The sequence below is a fragment of the Bufo bufo genome, chromosome 1, assembly GCF_905171765.1.
Source record: "Bufo bufo chromosome 1, aBufBuf1.1, whole genome shotgun sequence".
Lineage (NCBI taxonomy): Eukaryota > Metazoa > Chordata > Amphibia > Anura > Bufonidae > Bufo > Bufo bufo.
Genome location: NC_053389.1, coordinates 714,311,343 through 714,333,808, shown reverse-complemented (window position 1 = coordinate 714,333,808; position 22,466 = coordinate 714,311,343). Strand labels below are relative to the sequence as shown.

Below are 22,466 nucleotides of genomic sequence, written 5' to 3'. Positions count from 1 at the left end.
GGCGTTTTATATGTCCACCTCTAGGATCAATTCCCATTGAAATTTTTCCGTTGATCCTTTCTTTCACATACATATGCATAAACACACACATACATACATATATAAATAACTCATGCTCATTCCTAATGACTAGGATACAAATTTAAATCCTGGCATATTTAACACAGACTGTGGAAGATTTGGTCAATGCACCTTTTTAGGTGGTGGTGGAGGTTTCTGTTGAAATGCTAGTTTCACAGCTTCAGCAGCAGTCTCAGGTTCTCGGTTTATAGACTTCTTTGAATCTGCCTCTGACAGCACAACGAAGAAGTGGTGACATTTCTCACACTTCACAAAACGAGTAGAGGCTGCAGGAAGAGAATGAGTACAAGGAGTTAGGAAAATTAGGCTCTGGCTGACCCTTTATGAGCCTCGCTTTTCCCCTGAAAATGTTTACAAAGAAAGGAAGAAAAAAGCTAAACTCACCAGCTAAAGAGCCCTCAGGTGCAGGGCTGCGGGCTGGAAGTGATAACGTAACATCCATTGTTCCCGTGACCACTCAGAGAATCACAGGCCTCAGCGGTCATTTTAACAAAGGACGTGACATCACCACTTCTAGTCCAACAGGACCAAACCCACAGCGCTACCTTTGGCAGGCGAGTTCATCTTTGTTCTTTGTTTTATAAGCCTGGTGGAGCCACTACAAATTTCACAAAGTGCTGGACAAGCTCTAAATTATACTACAACTTACAGACAAACGTCTCTACATGGGTGCACAGATCTCCACACTTCGGGCATCGCAGCTGATTTCCTCCTTTCCCTGAGCTGCCAGAGGACTTCTTACTGCCTCCTTCACTCACAGTTTTCTGCTCGTAGAGAAAAGAAAAAGGATTGAATTAGGCCCCTTTCACACTCGCGTTGGATGCGGATCCGTCATGGATCTGCACAAACGCATCAGTTCAGATAATACAACCGCATGCATCCGTTCAGAACGGATCCGTTCGTATTATCTTTAACATAGCCAAAACAGATCCGTCTTGAACACCATTGAAAGTCAGTGGAGGACGGATCCGTTTTCTATTGTGCCACACTGTCAGTGAAAACAGATCCGACCCCATTGACTTACATTGTGTGCAAGGACAGATCCGTTTGGCAGCGTTTTGGTGTCCGCCTCCAAAGCAGAATGGGGTTGGAACGGAGCCAAACTGATGCTTTCTGAGTGTATCCTTATCCATTCAGAATGCATTAAGGGCAAAACTGATCCGTTTTGGACCGCTTGTGAGATCCCTGAACGGATCTCACAGACGGAAACCAAAAACGCCAGTGTGAAAGTAGCCTTAAATGAATGCTTCAGCATTAGCATACCATGGGTTAACAAACTAATACTACCTTTCCATCCCCTGATCCATCTTTGCTGGCGCCGTCTTTAGAGGCAAAATACACGGTAGTCTCAGAGAAGGCTCTATATGGTATCTTCCTCTTTACAGGAGCCTCAAGTGTTCCAGGTCTTCTAAAAACTAACAGATGTCCCCGACTGCAAGCAACTCCTATAAAGGAAAGGCAATCTGTGAATTTACTCCTACAATAAATGATATATACAGCAATACTCAAGATTCTTTACAGATTCAAAACATACCCCAAAGGGCAACTACATAGTGTTCCCACAGACAGAGCAGGACCAGTTACAGCTCTCATCTACTACACATTCAAGCAATTTTGCCAACTTAAACAAGGTGTCAGGGAACACTAAACTAAACAGATGTCCCCGACCCCCCTGCACCATTTACTAGTATGTCACAGAAGCCACACCATTCCCAGATGTATTATCAAGACAGATGCTTTCTGCGCTGGTCTTGATATCCCCTGCACTGCCGAAGGATGCACCACATTTAGGACGCGGTGGATCCTCCAGCAGTCCACGCACCTAAACTGAAATCTACGACTGATCTGAGTTGCTGTCAATTTCTAGCTTAGTTTGCACCAGAAAACTGGCAAAGATAAAATGTATCTCTGCTGTTGGCCATGCCCTTTTCCTGCACTTACCACACCCACTTTGGAAAAGTGACGAGGGCGGCGTAAATAGAGGCACTTGAGACTCTGAGAAAAAAAAAAAAAAAAAGGTCTCATTTAAAAAGTCGCAAACACACAGCTAGCGACTTTTTAAAGACACTTTTCTGGCACAAGGGAGATGATAAAACTCCCCATTAGTGCCTGGACTTATACATAATGTGAGATAATGTGTTACGTGGCACGAATATTGCCTATAGGTTAGCCTAAAGCTGACCATACACATTAGAGGACAATCAGATGAAACCACATATTTCAATGAGACCGTCCAAACATCTAAAGTGTTTGGGGCATGTCCTTCCTGACCGACAGCAGATATTGGAGAAAATAAGGTTTGGAAGTTGGATTTCAACATGCTTGATCCTTTGTTTTCAAGGCATGTGGGTTGAGAAGAGGAACTCAGGTAACATCCATCTAAGGTGTACCTTAACAATATGTCCTACAGACTTCATGTACAGTCAGCATGGTTATTCCCGGACTGCGGGTAATGCTCACAGCAGTGGCGTTGCAAGGGGGGTGCGGGCTGCACCGGGTGACACCAGTGATGGGGGTGACACCAGCAGGGCCGGCATTTACGAATCATCTGTATTGCCGACCTCAGGAGAGATGTGTCTGGGATTCGAACCCACGACCTCTTCCTGTGTCCCGCCCTGTATGTCCATATATGGAGTCAGTGCTTGTGTATTCTAATTTAGCCTGTATTTCAGAAAAGTTTCTGCTGGGATTCGAACCCACAACCTTCTGTATCAGAGGCAAAGCACCTAACCACACGGTCATAAGAGATGCATTGACACTGATTGAAAAAATATGAGACTTCTACTGTTATAGCTGGCTAAGTGTACATCTATACACATGACTGCTGCCCTAACGCACCCAGCACTGCTATATCTCTATATGACAGGGGGGTTGGCACCTGATACTGGCACATGGGGGAGAGGGGGGTTGGCACCTGATACTGGCAGATGGGGGGGGGAAGAGAGGCACCTGATACTGGCACATGGGGAGGGGTTGGCACCTGATACTGGCAGATCAGGGGGGGGGGGAGGGGGGGTTGGCACCTGATACTGGCACATGGGAAGGGGGGGGGGGGGAGGAGAGAGGCACCTGATACTGGCACATGGGGGGGGAGAGAGGCACCTGATACTGGACTGGCACATGGGGGGAGGGGGGTTGGCACCTGATACTGGCAGATGGGGGGGGGGGGGTTGGCACTATGATACTGGCAAAGGGGGGGGGGGGGGAGGAGAGAGGCACCTTATACTGGCACATGGGGGGGGAGGGGGGGTTGGCACCTGATACTGGCAGATGGGGGGTTGGCACTATGATACTGGCACATGGGGGGGGGGGGGGAGAGGCACTTGATACTGGCACTTTTTTTTGGGGGGGGGGGGGGCAGATGGCACTATGATACTGGGACATGTGGGGGGGAGGAGAGAGGCACTTGATACTGGCACATGGGGGGGGGGGGGTGGCACTATGATACTGGGACATGTGGGGGGGGGGAGAGAGGCACTTGTTACTGGCACATGATGGGGGGGGGGGGACATCTATGGGGACACTTACTGGTACATTATTGGGGGGCATTATGGGGGACACTAGGCCGGCAGCCTATCAGAGGTCGGACACTGAGGGCATCTACTGGGGCACTATATATGGGGCATTTTATACTGGTACATTATGGGGGGCACTAGCAGGAAGGGGGGAGAGGAGCACTATGGGGGAATTTACTGGGGGCACTATATAGGGGTATTTTATACTGGGACATTATGGGGACATTAGCTCAACTGGGGGCATTACAAGGGGGTATTTTTGCACTGTCACATTATAAGGAGAATTATTTCTACTGGGGGGGGGCTTTATTACTCCCACATGGTATGACCCCCTAGTAGCAGCACCAGCCTCTCCCTGCTCTGCTATCCCTCTGCCCCTTCTCCAAATCCTTATTATGAAATCTTTCTTATTAGGATAACACAACAACATCAGCTCCACAGAGCCCCCGGCCAAAGTGGTGTCCGAGATCCCCAAGGACCGAGCCAAGTAATTGTAAGTTTTCATGTGAAATATGTTTATGTTATACACAGTATACCGCTACACTGTGCCCCACAATACACAGTATACCGCTACACTGTGCCCCACAATACACAGTATACCGCTACACTGTGCCCCACAATACACAGTATACCGCTACACTGTGCCCCACAATACACAGTATACCGCTACACTGTGCCCCACAATACACAGTATACCGCTACACTGTGCCCCACAATACACAGTATACCGCTACACTGTGCCCCACAATACACAGTATACCGCTACACTGTGCCCCACAATACACAGTATACCGCTACACTGTGCCCCACAATACACAGTATACCGCTACACTGTGCCCCACAATACACAGTATACCGCTACACTGTGCCCCACAATACACAGTATACCGCTACACTGTGCCACACAATACACAGTATACCGCTACACTGTGCCACACAATACACAGTATACCGCTACACTGTGCCACACAATATACCGCTACACTGTGCCCCACAATACACAGTATACCGCTACACTGTGCCCCACAATACACAGTGTACCGCTACACTGTGCCCCACAATACACAGTATACCGCTACACTGTGCCCCACAATACACAGTATACCGCTACACTGTGCCACACAATACACAGTATACCGCTACACTGTGCCACACAATACACAGTATACCGCTACACTGTGCCACACAATACACAGTATACCGCTACACTGTGCCACACAATACACAGTATACCGCTACACTGTGCCACACAATACACAGTATACCGCTACACTGTGCCCCACAATACACAGTATACCGCTACACTGTGCCACACAATACACAGTATACCGCTACACTGTGCCACACAATACACAGTATACCGCTACACTGTGCCACACAATACACAGTATACCGCTACACTGTGCCCCACAATACACAGTATACCGCTACACTGTGCCACACAATACACAGTATACCGCTACACTGTGCCACACAATACACAGTATACCGCTACACTGTGCCCCACAATACACAGTATACCGCTACACTGTGCCACACAATATACAGTATACCGCTACACTGTGCCACACAATATACAGTATACCACTACACTGTGCCACACAATATACAGTATACCGCTACACTGTGTAGTCTGTTCTATAAGCACCATTGTTTTGTGGCGGCGGACAGAAAATAATCTTGAAGTGCCCCTCCCGAGACCAGGCTCTGACTGCTAGGGGGGGGGGTCTGCTGAGCTAACGGATGCCCCCTATGGCAGTAGCACCACCATAGCCCCCATATATGGCTAAAAAATTATTGCTCCGGGGGTGGGGGGGGGGGGGTCGGGTGTGACACCATTTTGTACCGCACCGGGTGACACCAGCCCTAGCAACGCCACTGGCTCACAGTAAGGGTTAACGGTGAAGACTAGTGTGCAGATGTACCTTTTCTCATACATGCAGAGCTCCTTCTGCCCTTGATGGGCCGTACCACATACTAGAGCGGGAGGACCCAGAAGAGGCACACGAGATGACATTACAGTGGCTGTATCCTACAAGGCCCACAATGTGCTGTGCATGTGCTGACACCCGAGTGGTCCTGCCACAGCTGCCTGCAGTCTCCTTGTAATAATGAACCTGATGAGCTACTGCTCTTGCGCAGGACAGGCACTGGCTCCCCAAGTAGCTTCTTGCCACTAAGCAGAGGGAAAGCTGAGCAGAAGAAGAGACCGGATCACATTAAATATCACTGCGCTGGGAGTCAGGAGATCGATCTGAAAACTCTGTACTTCCGTGCATGTCCTGCCACAGCCTCACTACAAGGACATACGAAAACCTACTGGGCAGGAACAGCTGGGGGCGCTGAAGACCAAGTACAATATCTGGAAAGTAGCATTCCTATAGGAAAAATTATCAGCATCATAAAAAGAATCATTTAATGAGCACTTGTATTCTTTGGAAAACCCCTTTAAGAGGCAATAGATATGCATTAATCAACCTGTATAGTTCCCTTACTTTATGAGGTTTTAAAAGGGGCTTTCTAACCGCAAAGCCAATTTTCATCACCACACAGTAGGTGGTCTTCATAAAGTGAAGAATGCGCTCACCTGCTCTATTCCAGCACCAGGGGTCCAGTGTGGGCAGGGGCTGAAATGATGCTTCAATAACATTTATGGCAGAAAAAAAAAACACCATTAAAAATGGCAACAGTCCATTTTTCATGGTCAAAATCCTTTATAAAGATTTTATTTATCATTTAATATACATAAGGCTATATGCACAACTGTATCTGGTTTGCAAATACGGATACCGGCTGTGTGCACACCACACTTCTACTAGAACTATTCTTGTCTGCAAAATGCACAGGAATTGGACACGTTCTACAATTTAAAGGGAGTCTGTCACCACAATTTGACATTATAGACCGCTTACATAGCGCTGTAGCATAACTATACATGAGTCAAATGGTACCTTTGTTGTGTTGTTCTGAAGCTTAACAGAGGCAAAAATCGCTGTTTTATTCATATGTAAATGGGGGCTCTAAGTGCCCAGGGGCGGTCTTTGGGGCTCTAAGTGCCCAGGGGCGGTCTTTGGGGCTCTAAGTGCCCAGGGGCGGTCTTTGGGGCTCTAAGTGCCCAGGGGCGGTCTTTGGGGCTCTAAGTGCCCAGGGGCGGTCTTTGGGGCTCTAAGTGCCCAGGGGCGGTCTTTGGGGCTCTAAGTGCCCAGGGGCGGTCTTTGGGGCTCTAAGTGCCCTGCCTTATGGTCTCAAGTAGCTCCTTCCAATATAAACCCTAATTTACTGCATTCCCACATCATATGCAATAGAGAAGCATCATCCCTAACATATCTGGACCCCTCGCGTCACTCCTGATCTTCTCTAAGAATCTAATTTTTTATTTTATATTTTTACACCCAGTGTAAGAGCAGCAGCCGTTACATCATACATTGGACTCCACTGAAGTATAGTCTAGGGCAGTGGTCAGCAACCCGCGGCTCCGGCATGGGCATGAGCAGTGTGTGTGCGGCATGAGCAGTGTGTGCGGCGGCGGCGGGGCAGGCACTGTGCGGCGGCGGCTGGGCAGGCACTGAGATGAGCGCTTCCATTGTGAAAGCGAAGCGCTCATCTCCATAGTGATCTGTTTGCATCGCCGTCCTCAGGACAGCGATACAAACAGAAGGCTGCGGATGAGCAGGGCAGGGAGGTGTCTCCCTTTCCTGTTCCTCTGATAGGCTGCCGCACTACTAGGGCGGCAGCCTATCAGAGGCCGGCGTAGGCGGCGCGATGACTTCACCGCGCCACCTGAGCCGTACAGCGCTGGAGTCGGGACCACAGGCCGGAAGAGGCCTGATCGCATCGCTCCAAAGAGGTAAGTATAAGTTGTTAATTTTTTTTTTTTTTTTAACTGGCAGTTGGCACATAATGGTATTATACTGCCACATGATTGGGGAATTTGGGGGGGCACCTGGAATCTCCTGGACACATGATTGGGGGGGGGGGGGGGGGGTCTGGTATTACTGGCACATGATTTGGGGGGGGGGGTCTGGTATTATTCTGGCACCATGACTTGGAGGGGGGTCTGGTATTACTACTGGCACATGATTGGAGGGGGGTCTGGTATTACTACTGGCACATGATTGGAGGGGGGTCTGGTAATACTACTGGCACATGATTGGAGGGGGGTCTGCGTATTACTGGCACATGATTGGGAGGGGGTCTGGTATTACTGGCACATGATTGGAGGGGGGGTTCTGGTATTACTGGCACATGATTGGAGGGGGGTCTGGTATTACTACTGGCACATGATTGGAGGGGGGTCTGGTATTACTACTGGCACATGATTGGAGGGGGGTCTGGTATTACTACTGGCACATGATTGGGGGGGGTCTGGTATTACTGGCACATGATTGGGGGTGTCTGGTATTACTGGCACATGATTGGGGGTGGTCTGGTAAAGGTAAATTAAATATTTTAATTAGCTATTAATTTGCAAAAATATATTTTACATTGTTAAGTGAAAAAGTCCTTTTTTTCTTCAGATTGACAGCTGACTGCACGATCCTGTATATAGCATTAAGGTAAGAAACAATATATGCAGTGTTATATTTGTTTTAAATGTCACAATGGTTTTGCGGCTCCCAGTTTTTTTTTTCCCTTCGGAAACGGGTCCAAGTGGCTCTTTATGTCTAAAAGGTTGCAGACCCCTGGTCTAGGGGAAAGAGCCAAGACATTGCAGCCCACAGCTCCCTAGATATAGGGCCAACATCCCTCTCCCATTTAGCCTTCATTAGTAAAAGGTTCAGGGTGAGTAGAGTCCTCAAGCAGTCACTTAGACAGCACGGAGTCTTTGGTACTGCCCTTTATCTGCATTAAATGGGTGGGAGCGACAGCACCCAGTCAATCCTGTAAAAATTGACAAAATGCCACCAGAGGAAGCCCAAAACTCTGTTCGGAATTGTTCAAAGGACTTGAATGTAACATCCGTTTGTAGCTCATTTAAAGGGGGTTCTGCAGTTTGTTTAAACTGATTATCTATCCTCTGGATAGATCATCAGCATCTGATCGGCGGGGGTCCAACACCGGGGAACCCGCCAATCAGCTGTTTGAGAAGGCAGCGGCACTGGCAGTAGCCTACTCACTGTAACGCTGGCCAGCGACGTCACGACTAGTATCAACTGGCTGGGCGGGGCTAAGCTCCATTCAAGTGCAGCAGAGCTTAGCCCCCGCCGAGGCCAGTTGATCCTAGTTGTGACATCACTGGGCCTGCGGTAAACAGCGAGAAGGCCGCGGCGCTGTTCTCAAACAGCTGATCGGCGGGGGTCCCCAGGTATCGGACACCCGCTCCGATCAGATGCTGATGATCTATCCAGCGGATAGCTAATCAGTTTAACAACACTGCAGAACCCCTTAAGAACAGGACACCTCTGTCTACCCATTATGAAAAACCCGCTAAAGAGAACATTTCCGGCAACTTATGTCCACCCTTGTACAACATTAGCTCCTTGAATTTAGACCATATCTTACACATTAGTGAAAAAGTCGGGTATTGCTAGCTACCCTATACCGCTTCTAAGAGAGCCTTATTTCTCGCCAAAATAGCAGTAATTCTCACGAGGAACCCAGATTTCTATGATGACCCCCCCTGCTTTAAAATGATGAAGTTGGGAGGCGGGTTTGGTATAGATAAACCATACGATTCCTTTCCCTTTGAAGGGTCTCAGGAATTGAATCTAGCTATTTGTTATTTCCCAGATCAGCGTATTTTATTTAAAAAAAGTCCTCAGAGTCTGTGGGATCCTCACTGGGGAGTTTTGAAGAACATGAAGTAGGTAGGGCATTAAAGGGGTATTCCGGTTTACCATAAATATAACATATACCTTTCTTCCTCTGCTACTCACTGGGTTTCTTCATAAATTACTATGGCATTGACCTGTAGTTCTGAGCCTTTGTTAGGTTGAGCATGCTCAGTGTGTTGCTATCAATTCTCTAGTTAAAAGGGGTTCTGCACTTTCATTTAACTGATGATCTATCCTGTGGATAGATCATCAGCACCTGACCGGCGGGGGTCCGACACCGGGACCCCCGCCGATCAGCTGCTTGAGAAGGCAGCGGCGCTCAGCAGCGCCGCGGCCTTCTCACCGGTTTACGCCGGCCCACTGACGTCACGACTAGTATCAACTAGCGTGGGCGGGGCTAAGCTCTGTTCACTTGAATGGAGCTTAGCTGCGCCCACGATAGTTTATACTAGTCGTGACGTCAGTGGGCCGGGAGGCCGTCGGTAAACAGTTAGAAGGCCGCGGCGCTGCTGGAGCGCCGCTGCCTTCTCAAACAGCTGATCGGTGGGGGTCCTGGGTGTCGGACCCCCGCCGATCAGAAGCTGATCTATCCAGAGGATAGATCATCAGTTAAATGAAAGTGCAGAACCCCTTTAAACGTCTTGTTGAAACAAGGGCGTGTCAGTGTACTGCTGATTACTGAGTAGTGTGGGAGTCACCGGGACTGTGTATCAGGCAAGCCCAATCAGTAAACATCACACTCCCAGCAGGAAAGCTAGGGATTGTGGGGACTGTAGTTTTGTGAGAGAAGATCAGGCGCCATGATACTCCGTGTGTTGCAGGCTCACACAGGAGCTAGACAAATGGATTGCAAGGTAAATTGAAGCTCTGGTTATATGTATAGGTATGGGTTCTGGTTGGGTCAACAGCTTGCAGCCTTAATGAAGTTTTTTTCAAAAATTAAGTTACTTTACGGAATACCCCTTTAAGATCATTTTAAGGGGTTTGCTCCTCCCTATTGCAGACATGGGCAATTTGCACCAGGAGAGGAACCCCTTTCTAATACATACAGGTTAGGGGGCAATTGCAAAGTATTGACAAAATGCTGTGGACGTTAGGAGGTAGTCATAAAAAGCCAGGAGCCCATTCATTTTAGTAGTCTGGAAATAAGAAGCGTCATTGAAAGCACATCAAAGCGTTTGGCGGTGGCAGCACACCTGGCTCGGGCACTTATCCAGCCCTGATTTAACCTGATGAACGTCAAAACCGAAATGTATTTGGGGAAGGAGATTGAGACACAGTATGAAGCAATGTAACAACATGACACGCTGTCTGGTACAGCATGCATGGCTGCTATGAGCTCCGGTTACATATGTACTGTCCCTGCTCTGGTTAAAGGGAACCTGTCATCAACTTTATGCTGACCTCACTGAGGAAGGCAGAAATTAGTGACAGACATGCAGATTTCAGCGGTGTGACACCTCATGAGCTAATAGTAAGTGGTTGCTGAGAACCCAGCATCACAATCATTGCCCGGGCCCTGGAAGTCAAATCTACCTGAGAAGAGTCAGAGTTAGGGTACTTTCACACTAGCGTTAGAAGAATCCGGCAGGTAGTTCTGTTGCCGGAACTGCCTGCCGGATCCGCAAATCCGTATGCAAACTGATATCTTTTTTTCCGGATCCGTTAGACTTATTCATTGAAATACCGGAGTCGTCTTTTCGGTATGATCCGGAATAACGGCATTTAATTTTTTCAAAGCTAGAAAAAAAAAATGCACATGCGCAGACCGGAAAACCGGATCCAGCAATTTATGGAACACTTGGTACCGGATCCGACAAGTGCGGTAGTGTTCCGGGATTTTGGACAGAAAAAATACTGCAGCAAGCTGCTGTATTTTGTCCGGTCAAATACTGTACAAGGTATGGAACGGAAGACATCCTAATGCATACTGAAAGGATTGCTTTCCATTCAGAATGCATGGGGACAAAAGTGATGAGGTTTTCCCCCCCCGGTATTGAGACCCTTTACCGGATTACAAAACCGGAAAAGAAAAACACTAGTGTGAAAGTACCCTTAGACATAATCTCCTGCTCTCTCCCCCATCTGCTGATGGTTGGCAGTTCTCTTCCTAGAGAGAAAGGGAGAAACTAGGTAGAAGACTGTCAGCCATCAGCAGGTGGGGGGGAGAGCAGGAATTCATGGATAACCCGGACTCCTCAGGTGGCCGGGACTCTTTTCCAGGCCCAGTCTGCAAGATTGTGATGTTGGTTCTTGGCAACCACTTACTTTTAATTTTTTAATTGACAGACCGCTGAAATCAACTCACCTGTCTACTTTATGCTGCTGTTAGTATGGGCAGCACACAATTGGTGACAGGTTCCCTTTAAAGGGACATGTCACCTATTGCGCTCTACTCTCTGCCATTTCAGACTGGGTAGAGGCGGATGGTGATTTACAACAGGATTGTGGACAGGAAATTATTATTATTCTTTAAATCTGCCCCTCCATTCATTACACCCTCATTCTCAAGTGCTGAGAATATTTGGAAACGGGGTCTGCTCGCATCATTTAGAGCCACATTTGGTGTATACGGCAGGAAAAGCTTCTGCTATATACGATATACACTAAACGTATTCGTGGCCTCTCCTTCACCCGACGGAAGCCAAGAGTCCACGTTATTCTACTGTGGTATGGAATAGTGTAGCAGACGAACGTATGGAGTAAAGTTCCCGGCAGCAGATCTACGACTCTGAAACCACGAGCTCTTGTGCTGCATTACCCAAATTACCCGATGTGCAGAATCCTGGCAAATTGGTGACATGAGTGAGCCGTCCCCTAGGGCCTCCCCACGGTGTGATAGATAAGATGTAAGCTACGTGACATACAGCATGCTATATATAACCGCACAAAACAAGCAGCGTACTGCCACAGTCTCCCATTACTGGCAGAGTGACAGTGCTCCACAGGAACAAGCGACCCGCTGGGCCAGCAGCAATAAGGGACGCCCCGAGTTCTGTAGTTGGCTCAGGTTTAGGCTCCTTTCAGATGAGCAATATGAAACTGGTTGGAAACATGAACGAGTTTTTAAACAGATCGCTCACGGATGTCAAGTGCGATCCAGATCCATTCACTTGAATGAACAAGTCTTTGAGTGGAGAATGGAAATACAGAACATGCTACAACTCCCCCCCCATCCCCAAAAAACAAAACAAAAAAATTCAAAAAAAATGTGACTATACCCATTTACCGTAATGGGTCCGTGCAGAGTCCATATGCTCTTGTTCCTAAACTTGGAGAGCACCCAGACAGGAATATTGGATTGTAAACTAATGGTGGCCCCATGGTCAGTGGTGCTAGTATGTCTTGGTAGGGGCCCACAAGAATAGAGGGGGCAAGTCTGGTGGGAAAATACCACCAGATGATTAGTGAGCTAGGCATAAGGGGCAGAGGATATATAGGGGCACCGAGCTACCCAGGAATCATGCAGCATATACGGGTTGCAAGTGGTCAGGCCCCTTTCTCATTGTACTAGGGCTGCAGTAAACGATTATTTCAGTAACCGAGTATTCTATTGATTATTTTTTTACAATTAATCGAGTACTCTAATAAGAAAAAATGAATTAATAGGGCTGTTTTCCTTTATAAAAACTCAGACCCCCTGCCATCAGTCCCCAACACCCTCCGTGTCCCCCCCAGTGCCATCAGATCAGCCCCTCCGTGTGTCCCCCCAGTGCCATCAGATCAGCCCCCCCCAGTGCCATCAGATCAGCCCCCCCCCCAGTGCCATCAGATCAGCCCCCCCCCAGTGCCATCAGATCAGCCCCTCCATGTCCCCCAGTGCCATCAGTCAGCCCCTCCATGTCCCCAGTGCCATCAGTCAGCCCCTCCATGTCCCCCCAGTGCCATCAGTCAGCCCCTCCATGTCCTCCCAGTGCCGTCATGCCCCTCCCCCCAGTGCCATCAGTCAGCCCCTCCATGTCCTCCCAGTGCCATCAGTCAGCCCCTCCATGTCCTCCCAGTGCCATCCGTCAGCCCCTCCATGTCCCCCAGTGCCATCAGTCAGCCCTCCATGTCCCCCCAGTGCCATCTGCCCCTCCATGCCATCCATTGACGGCTGTCCCCCATTCAGTGCCATGTCCCCAGCACAGTGAAATAAAATACTTACCTTTCCTGTAGGGACACCGCTCCACAGCTCCTTCCTATTCTTCTCCGGCTCGCTGCACTGTATCCTGACGTCACACAGCTTACGTTGCACTATGACCTCACGATGTGTCTGGATCCAGTGCAGCGCGGTACGGACCGTCGGGTGACCATGGAGCGGTAAGTAATAGCAAGCGCTTCACTTCCGCTCCGTGGTCAATGACACAAACGAATCCCTGGATGGAAAAATCTTGCATCGAGGATTTTTTTTATGTCAAATTACTCGATTCAATCGAGTAATCGTTTCAGCCTACATTGTACATACGGTAATACAGATAGTTTAAAAGGGTTTTCCGACAGCCTATCCTCCTTGCCGCTTTCCAAGCCAGCGCCATCCACTGTACAGGTCCATCCACTTGTACCGGACTGACCTGATCCTAGGCCTGTGGCTGATGGCTCAAGAAGAGGTCCAGCACTCACCGGAGCAACACAGTCTCCTCAAAATGTGGTTGGCCGGGGTACCCTGGCTTAGGATCCTGTAGATCTGATATTGATTAAGGAGATATATACCTGTACTTGGCGGGGGTACCCCCGCTGATGCTGAAACTCTACTTGATTTTTTAAAATATGCCTCCTATGCCCCCTGGCCCCTGCAATATTAAATGGTGGCATTGGAAAGTACAACTTGTCCCGCAAAAAACAAGCCCTCATATGGCTATGTGAACAGACAAATAAAATAAAAAAAGTTATGGCTCTGGGAAGGCAGGGAGCACAAAACGAAAACCCCTCTGGGCTTGAAAGGGTTAATAAAGCTGGCTGTCAGAGAATCTGAAGGGTAAACAGCATGTGCGCTCCTCCTCCCAGCAGAACTCGGAGCAGATGAGGCGTCTCCTCCTGGGAGTGAGTTGCGCCATACAGAGGTGAATAAGGATTATTTCTATTCATTCTGATGGCAAAACAGGAAAAGCCTCAGAAGAATCCCAGCCACAAGGCAGCAGATAATACAGTCCTTGAACATGTAATCAGCTTCTGGGCTGCAACGCACTGTGGCCTACACTTTCATTTAAAGGGACACTACTTTTATTTATCTTCCATAGGAGGGCAGAGTAGGGCAGCCTCTATGCTGTTCTACTACACCAAGCCTGACCGAAGCATAGAAGGGAGCACTGGCCTTCTAATGCCACAAGCTCTCCATGGATGTTTTTTAATCACTGTGGCAGCGACTATCCCCTTCCTTATATAAAGTAAGACCCCTTTGCTAAATAAGGGGGTCTTCATTAATTCCCTATGGGACTAGTAAAACGCTACTCCACCACCGGAAGTAGTTATGGAAAGTACACGGCTCCGGCCCTCCGTCCTAAACTGGCCAGAACAAGGAAGCTTTACCCACTTCTACCAACCCTGCACCGCTGTTTTGGTACCCACAGCGGGCTGCAGCAGGTGGCTGTCCAGGCTATCATCGCGTCTCTGCCATGTCGAGCTGGGGCAGGAAGTGCAGAGCGGCAGGTACAAAGGCAGCGGTGGGGAAATCAGTAGGCAAATTAGATCTTCCCCAAAGCCTTTAGAAAGAAAAATGACAAAATAACTTTAGCCAAAAAAAGAAAAATCCTGAAGGTGTCCGCAGCCTTTAAGACGCTTGCTCGTTAAGACACTAGGACAGGATTTAAGGCCTCTTGCACACGACCGTATGGCTCGTTCAGTATTTTACGGTCCGCAAAAGATACGTATGACGTCCGTGTGCATTCCGTTTTTGCGGAATGGAAGGCCCCTGATAGAACAGTACAATCCTTGTCCGTTATGCGGACAATAATAGGACATGAGCTATCTTTGAACGGAACGGAAAAACTGAAACGGAATGCATAAGGAGTACCTTCCGTTTTTTTTGTGGATCATTGAAATGAATGGTTTCCGTATACGGAAACGCAAAAATAATTGAACGGAAACAGAAAAAATAAAAAAAAAACCTTGTGTGCAAAGAGGCCTAAGACACTAGCCCATATGCCCTTCTACCATCACAGAGTTAACCCCAACCTACCCTTTAAGGCCAAACGCAGACAAGCGAGTTTAATGTGAGAAGCTTGCGGCATGTGGCAGTGCGATTTCGTGCTCTGACAGATTGCACAGCAATGATTCATAAAGCCATGCGTCCCTGTGACACCTGGCATCTATTGAATTAAACGGTCAGGATGCCCTCCGTGTAATTCAGTAGATACAGGCCTCACATGGCATTATACTGCCGTGATCCTGTCAGAGGAGCAGAGGTCATAGAAATCACACTGCCGCATGCCGCCAGTTTTATCGCCAGTGGTTTCTCCATACCAGGGTATGTTCATACAGTGGTAATTTCCCACAGATTTTCATAACCAGATTATCTATAATGGGAATCCATCGGGCTGTCCAGAGACACGTGCAAACCTGTGGCAATTGTAGAGAAATCCAAGAGTAGCCTCCAATTTCTGCAGCAAAACCATGTGCACATGCTGTTAGAGGAGGTCTCTGACGTCCAGAGAACTGCTGTATAAGCTGCCTACACAGTCCCTAACAGAGAACACCAAGGAGGAGTTGTAGGAATCAGCCTCCATGTAGGAGAATGTAAGGATGATATATGGAGGGGATTACATTAGAGAAAGGATCGGTTTATTGGGGAAAACGGTACAATTGGAAGGAGGCCACCTGTAGCCTGGATACCAGATGACATATGGTAGGACATGGAGGTATACAGGTTCTGTATTGTATCCTGTAGGACATTTGTCCACAGATGTTACAGCTGGGCTTGTAGATTCTTCACACGTAGTCTGCCGAAGCTGGTGTCCAAGCTGATCCCATAAATGCTCGATAAGGCTCCATTCCGCAATTGTGCGGAACGGGTGCGGACCCAATCATTCTCTATGAGGACTTAATGGATGCGGAGAGCACACTTTGAGCTCTCCGCATCCGCATTTCCAGAGCTGCGGACTGGAAGATCTTCCAGTCCGCAGCTCGGAAAAAAAAAAATAGAGCATGGTCCTATTCTTGTCCGCAATTGCAGACAAGAATAGGCATTTCTTGGGGGTGCCGGCGGGGTGTATAGCGGAATTCCGCAATGCACTATGGACGTGTGAATGGAGCCTTAGTGATAAATCTGGTGACCGGCAGCCAAAGTAGTGCTGTAATCTGGTGGAGACATTCCTCGGAAATCCTTGCCGTGTGGGTGAGCGTTACCCTGCTGAACAATGCCCGTTGGAAGCCCTGGTATAAGAGGAACACATGGCCGCAGGATGTCCTGTACATGTCGCTGAGCTCTTACTGTCCCTCGTATGTCTTCTAGGGGTGACCTGAACAAAGGATCCCAGCAGTCGCGTCTTTGTGAATCAAATGTCTTTTATTCCATAGACCAGGACCAGGTTTCGGCAATGTGCCTTCATCAACAGGTAATCCAAATACAAACTTAACAGACTATATATGCTCTACAGTCACCGCCCAAAGGAGCAAAAGTCCACCATAAGGGAATGGCCAGAAAGTAACAGGTGTAATCAATTTAATAATAGACAAACCAAAGCAGAGAAAAAAGCATCTAGATAGATATTTCATCTTACATTTGTAGATAATACTCTTGTATAACTTTCAAATTTTCAATACCTGAGAATTAAACAGCAAAATATTATAAATATATAACAAAATTATTATATTACAGATACATAACCTCATATTCCCTATGAGGCCTCTAGGGTGCAATGTGTCCAATGTATGGATCCAAAAGGCTTCCCTCCGTAGCAACATCTTATTAATGTCACCCCCCCCCCTCCGTGTCTAATCACCTGCTCTATAACATGGAATTTCAGTTGGGCAATAGAATGTCTGCACTTTTCAAAGTGGCTTGGAATGGGTAATAATAAATTTTTTGTTCTAATGGTCGATTTGTGTTTGTTAATTCTGTCCCTCACTGCCTGCACTGTCTGACCAATGTACAACAGACCACAAGGGCATTTAATCAGATAAACAACATTTGAAGACTCGCATGTAAAAAAACCTTTTACTTCAAACGGATTCCCGGTGTGTGGATGATAAAATGTAGGGCCCTACATTTTATCATCCACACACCGGGAATCCGTTTGAAGTAAAAGGTTTTTTTACATGCGAGAGTCTTCAAATGTTGTTTATCTGATTAATTGCCCTTGTGGTCTGTTGTACATTGGTCAGACAGTGCAGGCAGTTGAGGACAGAATTAACAAACACAAATCGACCATTAAGAACAAAAAATTTATTATTACCCATTCCAAGCCACTTGAAAAGTGCAGACATTCTATTGCCCAACTGAAATTCCAGGTTATAGAGCAGGTGATTAGACCACGGAGGGGGGGTGACATTAATAAGATGTTGCTCGGAGGGAAGCCTTTTGGATCCATTACATTGGACACATTGCACCAGAGGCCTCAATAGGGAATATGAGGTTATGTATCTGTAATATAATAATTTTGTTATATATTTATAATATTTTGCTGTTTATTTCTCAGGTATTGCAAATTTGAAAGTTATACAAGAGTATTATCTACAAATGTAAGATGAAATATCTATCTAGATGCTTTTTTCTCTGCTTTGGTTTGTTTATTATTAAATTGATTACAACCTGTTACTTTCTGGCCATTCCCTTATGGATGGAATTTTGCTCCTGTGGGCGGTGACTGTAGAGCATATATATAGTCTGTTAGTTTGTATTTGGATTACCTGTTGATGAAGGCACATTGCCGAAACCTGGTCCTGGTCTATGGAATAAAAGACATTTGATTCACAAAGACGCGACTGCTGGGATCCTTTGTTCATATTACTGTGGATTTACGTCCTCTCCCGTGCAGCGTGCATTTGAGTGAGTGCTGGTTTCCCCACATCTAAATTCTAGGGGTGACCGACTGAGGCTCCGCAGATCATCACACCAGTAGGTGTTCGCTACGAGGCCTCCATCTATCTGACCGTCGTGGGATCCCAAACAGAACCTGGATTCATAGCTAAGGACGATACGTTTCCAGTCTGTAGCAGTCCAGGCTTCTCATGCGTGACACCACTGCAAACAAAGGTGACGGTGGCCGTCTGTCAATGGCACGACACGTAATGGGCGCCGCGACACCAAATTTCCTTCTGCTAAGCACCTGCCAATGGTCTGGTCAGAGACAGATGTAATGAAGGGGTCACATGCGGACAAGGAAGCCGCTGCTTTCCACAGATCACACAATCCTCTCTACTGGTGTCTGGGCCATCCGGAGCTTGTTCACCATGTGCACGGTGGCTCAGTGGGTAGCACTGGTCCTGGGGTCCAATGCGACCAAGGACAACACCTGTATGTTCTCCCCGTGTTTGGTTGGGTTTCTTCCCACACCCCACAGACATACTGATAGGGAGCTTAGATTGTGAGCCCCATTGGGGACAGCGTGATGATGATGTCTGTAAAGCGCTGTGGAATAGGTCAGCGCTATATAAGTATAATAAATGTGCGTGCTCTCAGGTAACCACTGCTCCCAACAGGTAGGTCAGAACGGCCTGGATGGTGAGCAAGGCGTTGAAGGGAGCATCCGGTGTCTCTCAAAGTCTGTGGCAAATTGCCTTTAAAAGGGCACGACAAGCCGTCAATGATCTCTCACCAAGAGGTACACTACCCAAAAGCAGCCTCTGAGAGCCTTTTTTACAGGGCAGCGGGGAAAGCAGTTGATCAGACAACACAGTACATCTGCCTGAGACAGAACTTTTGCAGCCATCTGACATTTCTATCTGGGTGCGTTATTGTCAAAGACGCACTGGTTAATAAATTCCTCACAACTGTCAAGATCCCTTCTTGCTGTCAGTGAACAGACACATGCTTGTTTACATTGACCTGACGTACTCCTAATGACACAGCTCTGACACTGAACGAAAGATGGAAACAACAACAACAAAGTTTCCATTCACTAACAGCAAGCAGAGATATTGAAGTCGACGAGGAGCGGAGTCACAACGTACATTAGAAGTTCCATAAGTTTTCCCTATTCCCCCCACCACCACCCCCCGGAGCCGCTGGACTTCAGAGGAGCGGCGGCTTCTTCCCACGGCCCCCGCTCACCTCTATGCAGGGTGCTGCTGATGATCCTGGCTGCGCACGAACAGCTGGGGCCGGACATGGTCCCGGTGCTCGGTCTCTAAGCTGGCGTGACAGGACGGACAGGACTCAGCGTGAAATCCTGGGAGGCTTGAGAGTCAAACCGGAACCGCAGAGTCGCCCGGGCCCGGCCAGCAGCCTGCAATGTCGTCAGCCCGGCTGGGTTCAACGACCCGACCAATCACAAACACAGCTCAGAAAAGCTGACAGGGACGTGCAGGTCATACGTATCAACTACGTCACTACGCTGATATTTCCCAATCTACGTGCGTTCCACGCGCTGCGATTGACCAATAGTAAATCAGCCGCCATCTTTACTACTGTCACTGACAAGTACTGATAAGTAGTGACGTTCTTACAGCAGGCTCGATAATTAGAACTCGGGAGCCTTGTTGTATACAGAGAGATACGCCGTGGTGGCAGTCTATGGGTTAAATGAAGAAACGCGGTTAGCCCTTATGTAAACGGGCGTTTACACTTTATGTTCGAAGGACTTGACTGTCAGTGTTTTTCCTCTTTCCACTATAAAATATGGCGGCTTGCTGTCGTGACGTCATCACGCACCCGACCTGACCCGAAATTCCTATTATCACGTGCTTAGAGTTGTGACAGCTCTATGGTGAACCTGAGGTGATTATTAGCTAGCTACCAGAGCATGCCGGGATTTGTAGTTTCAGAACGTGAGCGCTACTGGTGGCGGGAATCTGTATGCACGGAGTATTCACAATTTGTGGTTTTCAAAGATATCACGCACGGCTCACGAGTACGTGCACCCACACTGTGGCGGCATAGTTCCTGCATCCCTAATGAAGGAGTCAATAAAGTTTATTTCAGAACGTGACGTCACCGGGTATGATAGACATGATAAATAGAACTGTTCTCAGGCATGTGATGAGTCACGTGTCCAAAGCTTAAAACCCGGAAGTAAGTGTCTGTGCAGAGAGGCGGTCTGCTGTACCGGAGGGAGAGAGCGCGCAGCCTGTCTTGACAGAGGATCCGGGTACGGACTGGTCACATGGGGGCGCTGTGCTGCAGGGGTATGTGGTGAACGCAGGGGGGCGATGTGCTGCAGGGGTATGTGGTGAACGCAGGGGGCGATGTGCTGCAGTGGTATGTGGTGAACGCAGGGGGGCGATGTGCTGCAGAGGTATGTGGCAGTTGCAGGAGGGGGCTGTGCTGCAGGGGTATGACCTGGACACAGGGAGGCGCTGTGCTGCAGGATTATGTGGCTGATGCAGGGGGTGCTATGCTGCAGGGGTATGACCTGGACACAGGGAGGCGCTGTGCTGCAGGGGTATGTAGTGGACGCAGGGGGGGGCGATGCGCTGCAGGGGCATCTGGTGGACGCAGGGGGGGGCGATGCGCTGCAGGGGCATCTGGTGGACGCAGGGGGGGGCGATGCGCTGCAGGGGCATCTGGTGGACGCAGGGGGGGGCGCCGCGCTGCAGGGGCATCTGGTGGACGCAGGGGGGGGGGGCGCCGTGCTGCAGGGGTATGACCTGGGCGCTGGGACGCGCCGTGCTGCAGGGGTATGACCTGGGCGCTGGGAGGCGCCGTGCTGCAGGGGTATGACCTGGGTGCTGGGAGGCGCCGTGCTGCAGGGGTATGACCTGGGTATGTGCTGAGTATATATGCAGTTTTATTGAGAATATTAGTGGAGCTGCAGCGATTGGGCTGTTCACATCCGCTACTTGTTTTGTGTTAGACGAGGCTGATGTGTCTGATGGATTTTCTGGAAGCACGAGATCCATCAGCAGTGCCCGACCGATTCCACTGTAATTGTCCTTCATTCTGCCAGGCAAAACAGTGCAGCACGCCGCAGTATTGTGTCCACAGCCTAAGGCCTCTTTCACACGTCCGTGATGACATCCATGACAAGGTGGTCAGTGGTTCATCCGTGTGTCTGTTTTTTGCTCTGTGTGATCCATGTTCCAGAGCATCCCCTACGATTGGTCTGTGGAAAACCACTGATTTGTGAATACGCACCTTAATAGGGTTTTCCAAGATGTAAATACTAATGATTTATCCGCAGGACAGGTCATCAGTATCTGATCAGTGGGACCCCCGCTGATCAACTGTTTGAGAAGGCAACCCTCTCAGCTCACCAAGCACAGCGCAGTACATTGTATAGCGGCTGTGCTTGGTATCGCGCTCGGCTCCATTCACTTCTATGGGGCTGAGCTACTGCTAGGCCACGTGACTGATGAACTTGTCGTCACTGGCCTAGGAAAAGCTGCAAGAAGGCCACAGTGCTCACAGGAGCCCCCCTGCCTCCTTAAACAGATGATTGGCGGGGGTCCCGGGTGTCGGACCCCCAGAAATCAGATACTGATGACTTATAGAGGACCTTTCATGGGAATTTTCTAGTTTAATTGAATACCTTTCCTTGCAGGGTACCGCTGCTGATGCTGACACCCTGGTTGTGTGTTTTTTTTTTTTTGTTTTTTTTATTCCTCTCGTATGCCCGCTGTGCCCCCCTGCAGTCTTCCTGCTCAGTATGTTAATCCTGAGCATCGGTACAGGGAGGAGGAGACACCAGGGTTTCTCAATGGGCGTCTCCTTCTCCATGGCTGTGCCGCGGTCCAATCACAGCAGAGAGCGTCACAGCCATGGAGAAGGAGACGCCCATTGAGAAACCCTGGTGTCTCCTCCTCCCTGTACTGATGCTCAGGATTAACATACTGAGCAGGAAGACTGCAGGGGGGCACGGCAGGCGTACGAGTGGTATTTTAGAAAATTCCTATGAAAGGTCCTCTTTATCCGGAGGATAGGTCATCAGTATTAAAGTCTCAGCCCCTTTAAAGTCAATGGATACGTGTTCTGTCTAAGATGTGAAAGAGGTCTTAGTTCATGTGCTTCCAGGGACGGTGT

General features: G+C 48.6%; 2 protein-coding genes across 5 annotated transcripts in view; one reads left to right on the top strand and one right to left on the bottom strand.

The window, feature by feature from the left end:
- Positions 1-19,772, bottom strand: part of CLPX (caseinolytic mitochondrial matrix peptidase chaperone subunit X) — a 57,442-nt gene extending 37,670 nt beyond the window's left edge. For both annotated transcript variants that reach the window (XM_040414268.1, XM_040414269.1), the window contains exons 1-4: positions 19,560-19,772; positions 1,369-1,526; positions 731-845; positions 193-347 (exon numbers count right to left, since the gene is read on the bottom strand). In XM_040414268.1, the coding sequence (XP_040270202.1) occupies positions 193-347; positions 731-845; positions 1,369-1,526; positions 19,560-19,617 (486 nt within the window). In that variant the 5' untranslated portion in view covers positions 19,618-19,772. The remainder of the gene's footprint in view (positions 1-192; positions 348-730; positions 846-1,368; positions 1,527-19,559) is intronic.
- Positions 19,773-20,276: 504 nt separating this feature from the next.
- Positions 20,277-22,466, top strand: part of SPG21 (SPG21 abhydrolase domain containing, maspardin) — a 66,952-nt gene continuing 64,762 nt past the window's right edge. The window contains exon 1 of one of the 3 annotated variants that reach the window (XM_040414264.1): positions 20,277-20,445. In XM_040414264.1, coding sequence (XP_040270198.1) covers positions 20,402-20,445 — 44 coding nt within the window. In that variant the 5' untranslated portion in view covers positions 20,277-20,401. The other 2 variants (XM_040414265.1, XM_040414266.1) reach the window with 2 other exon arrangements.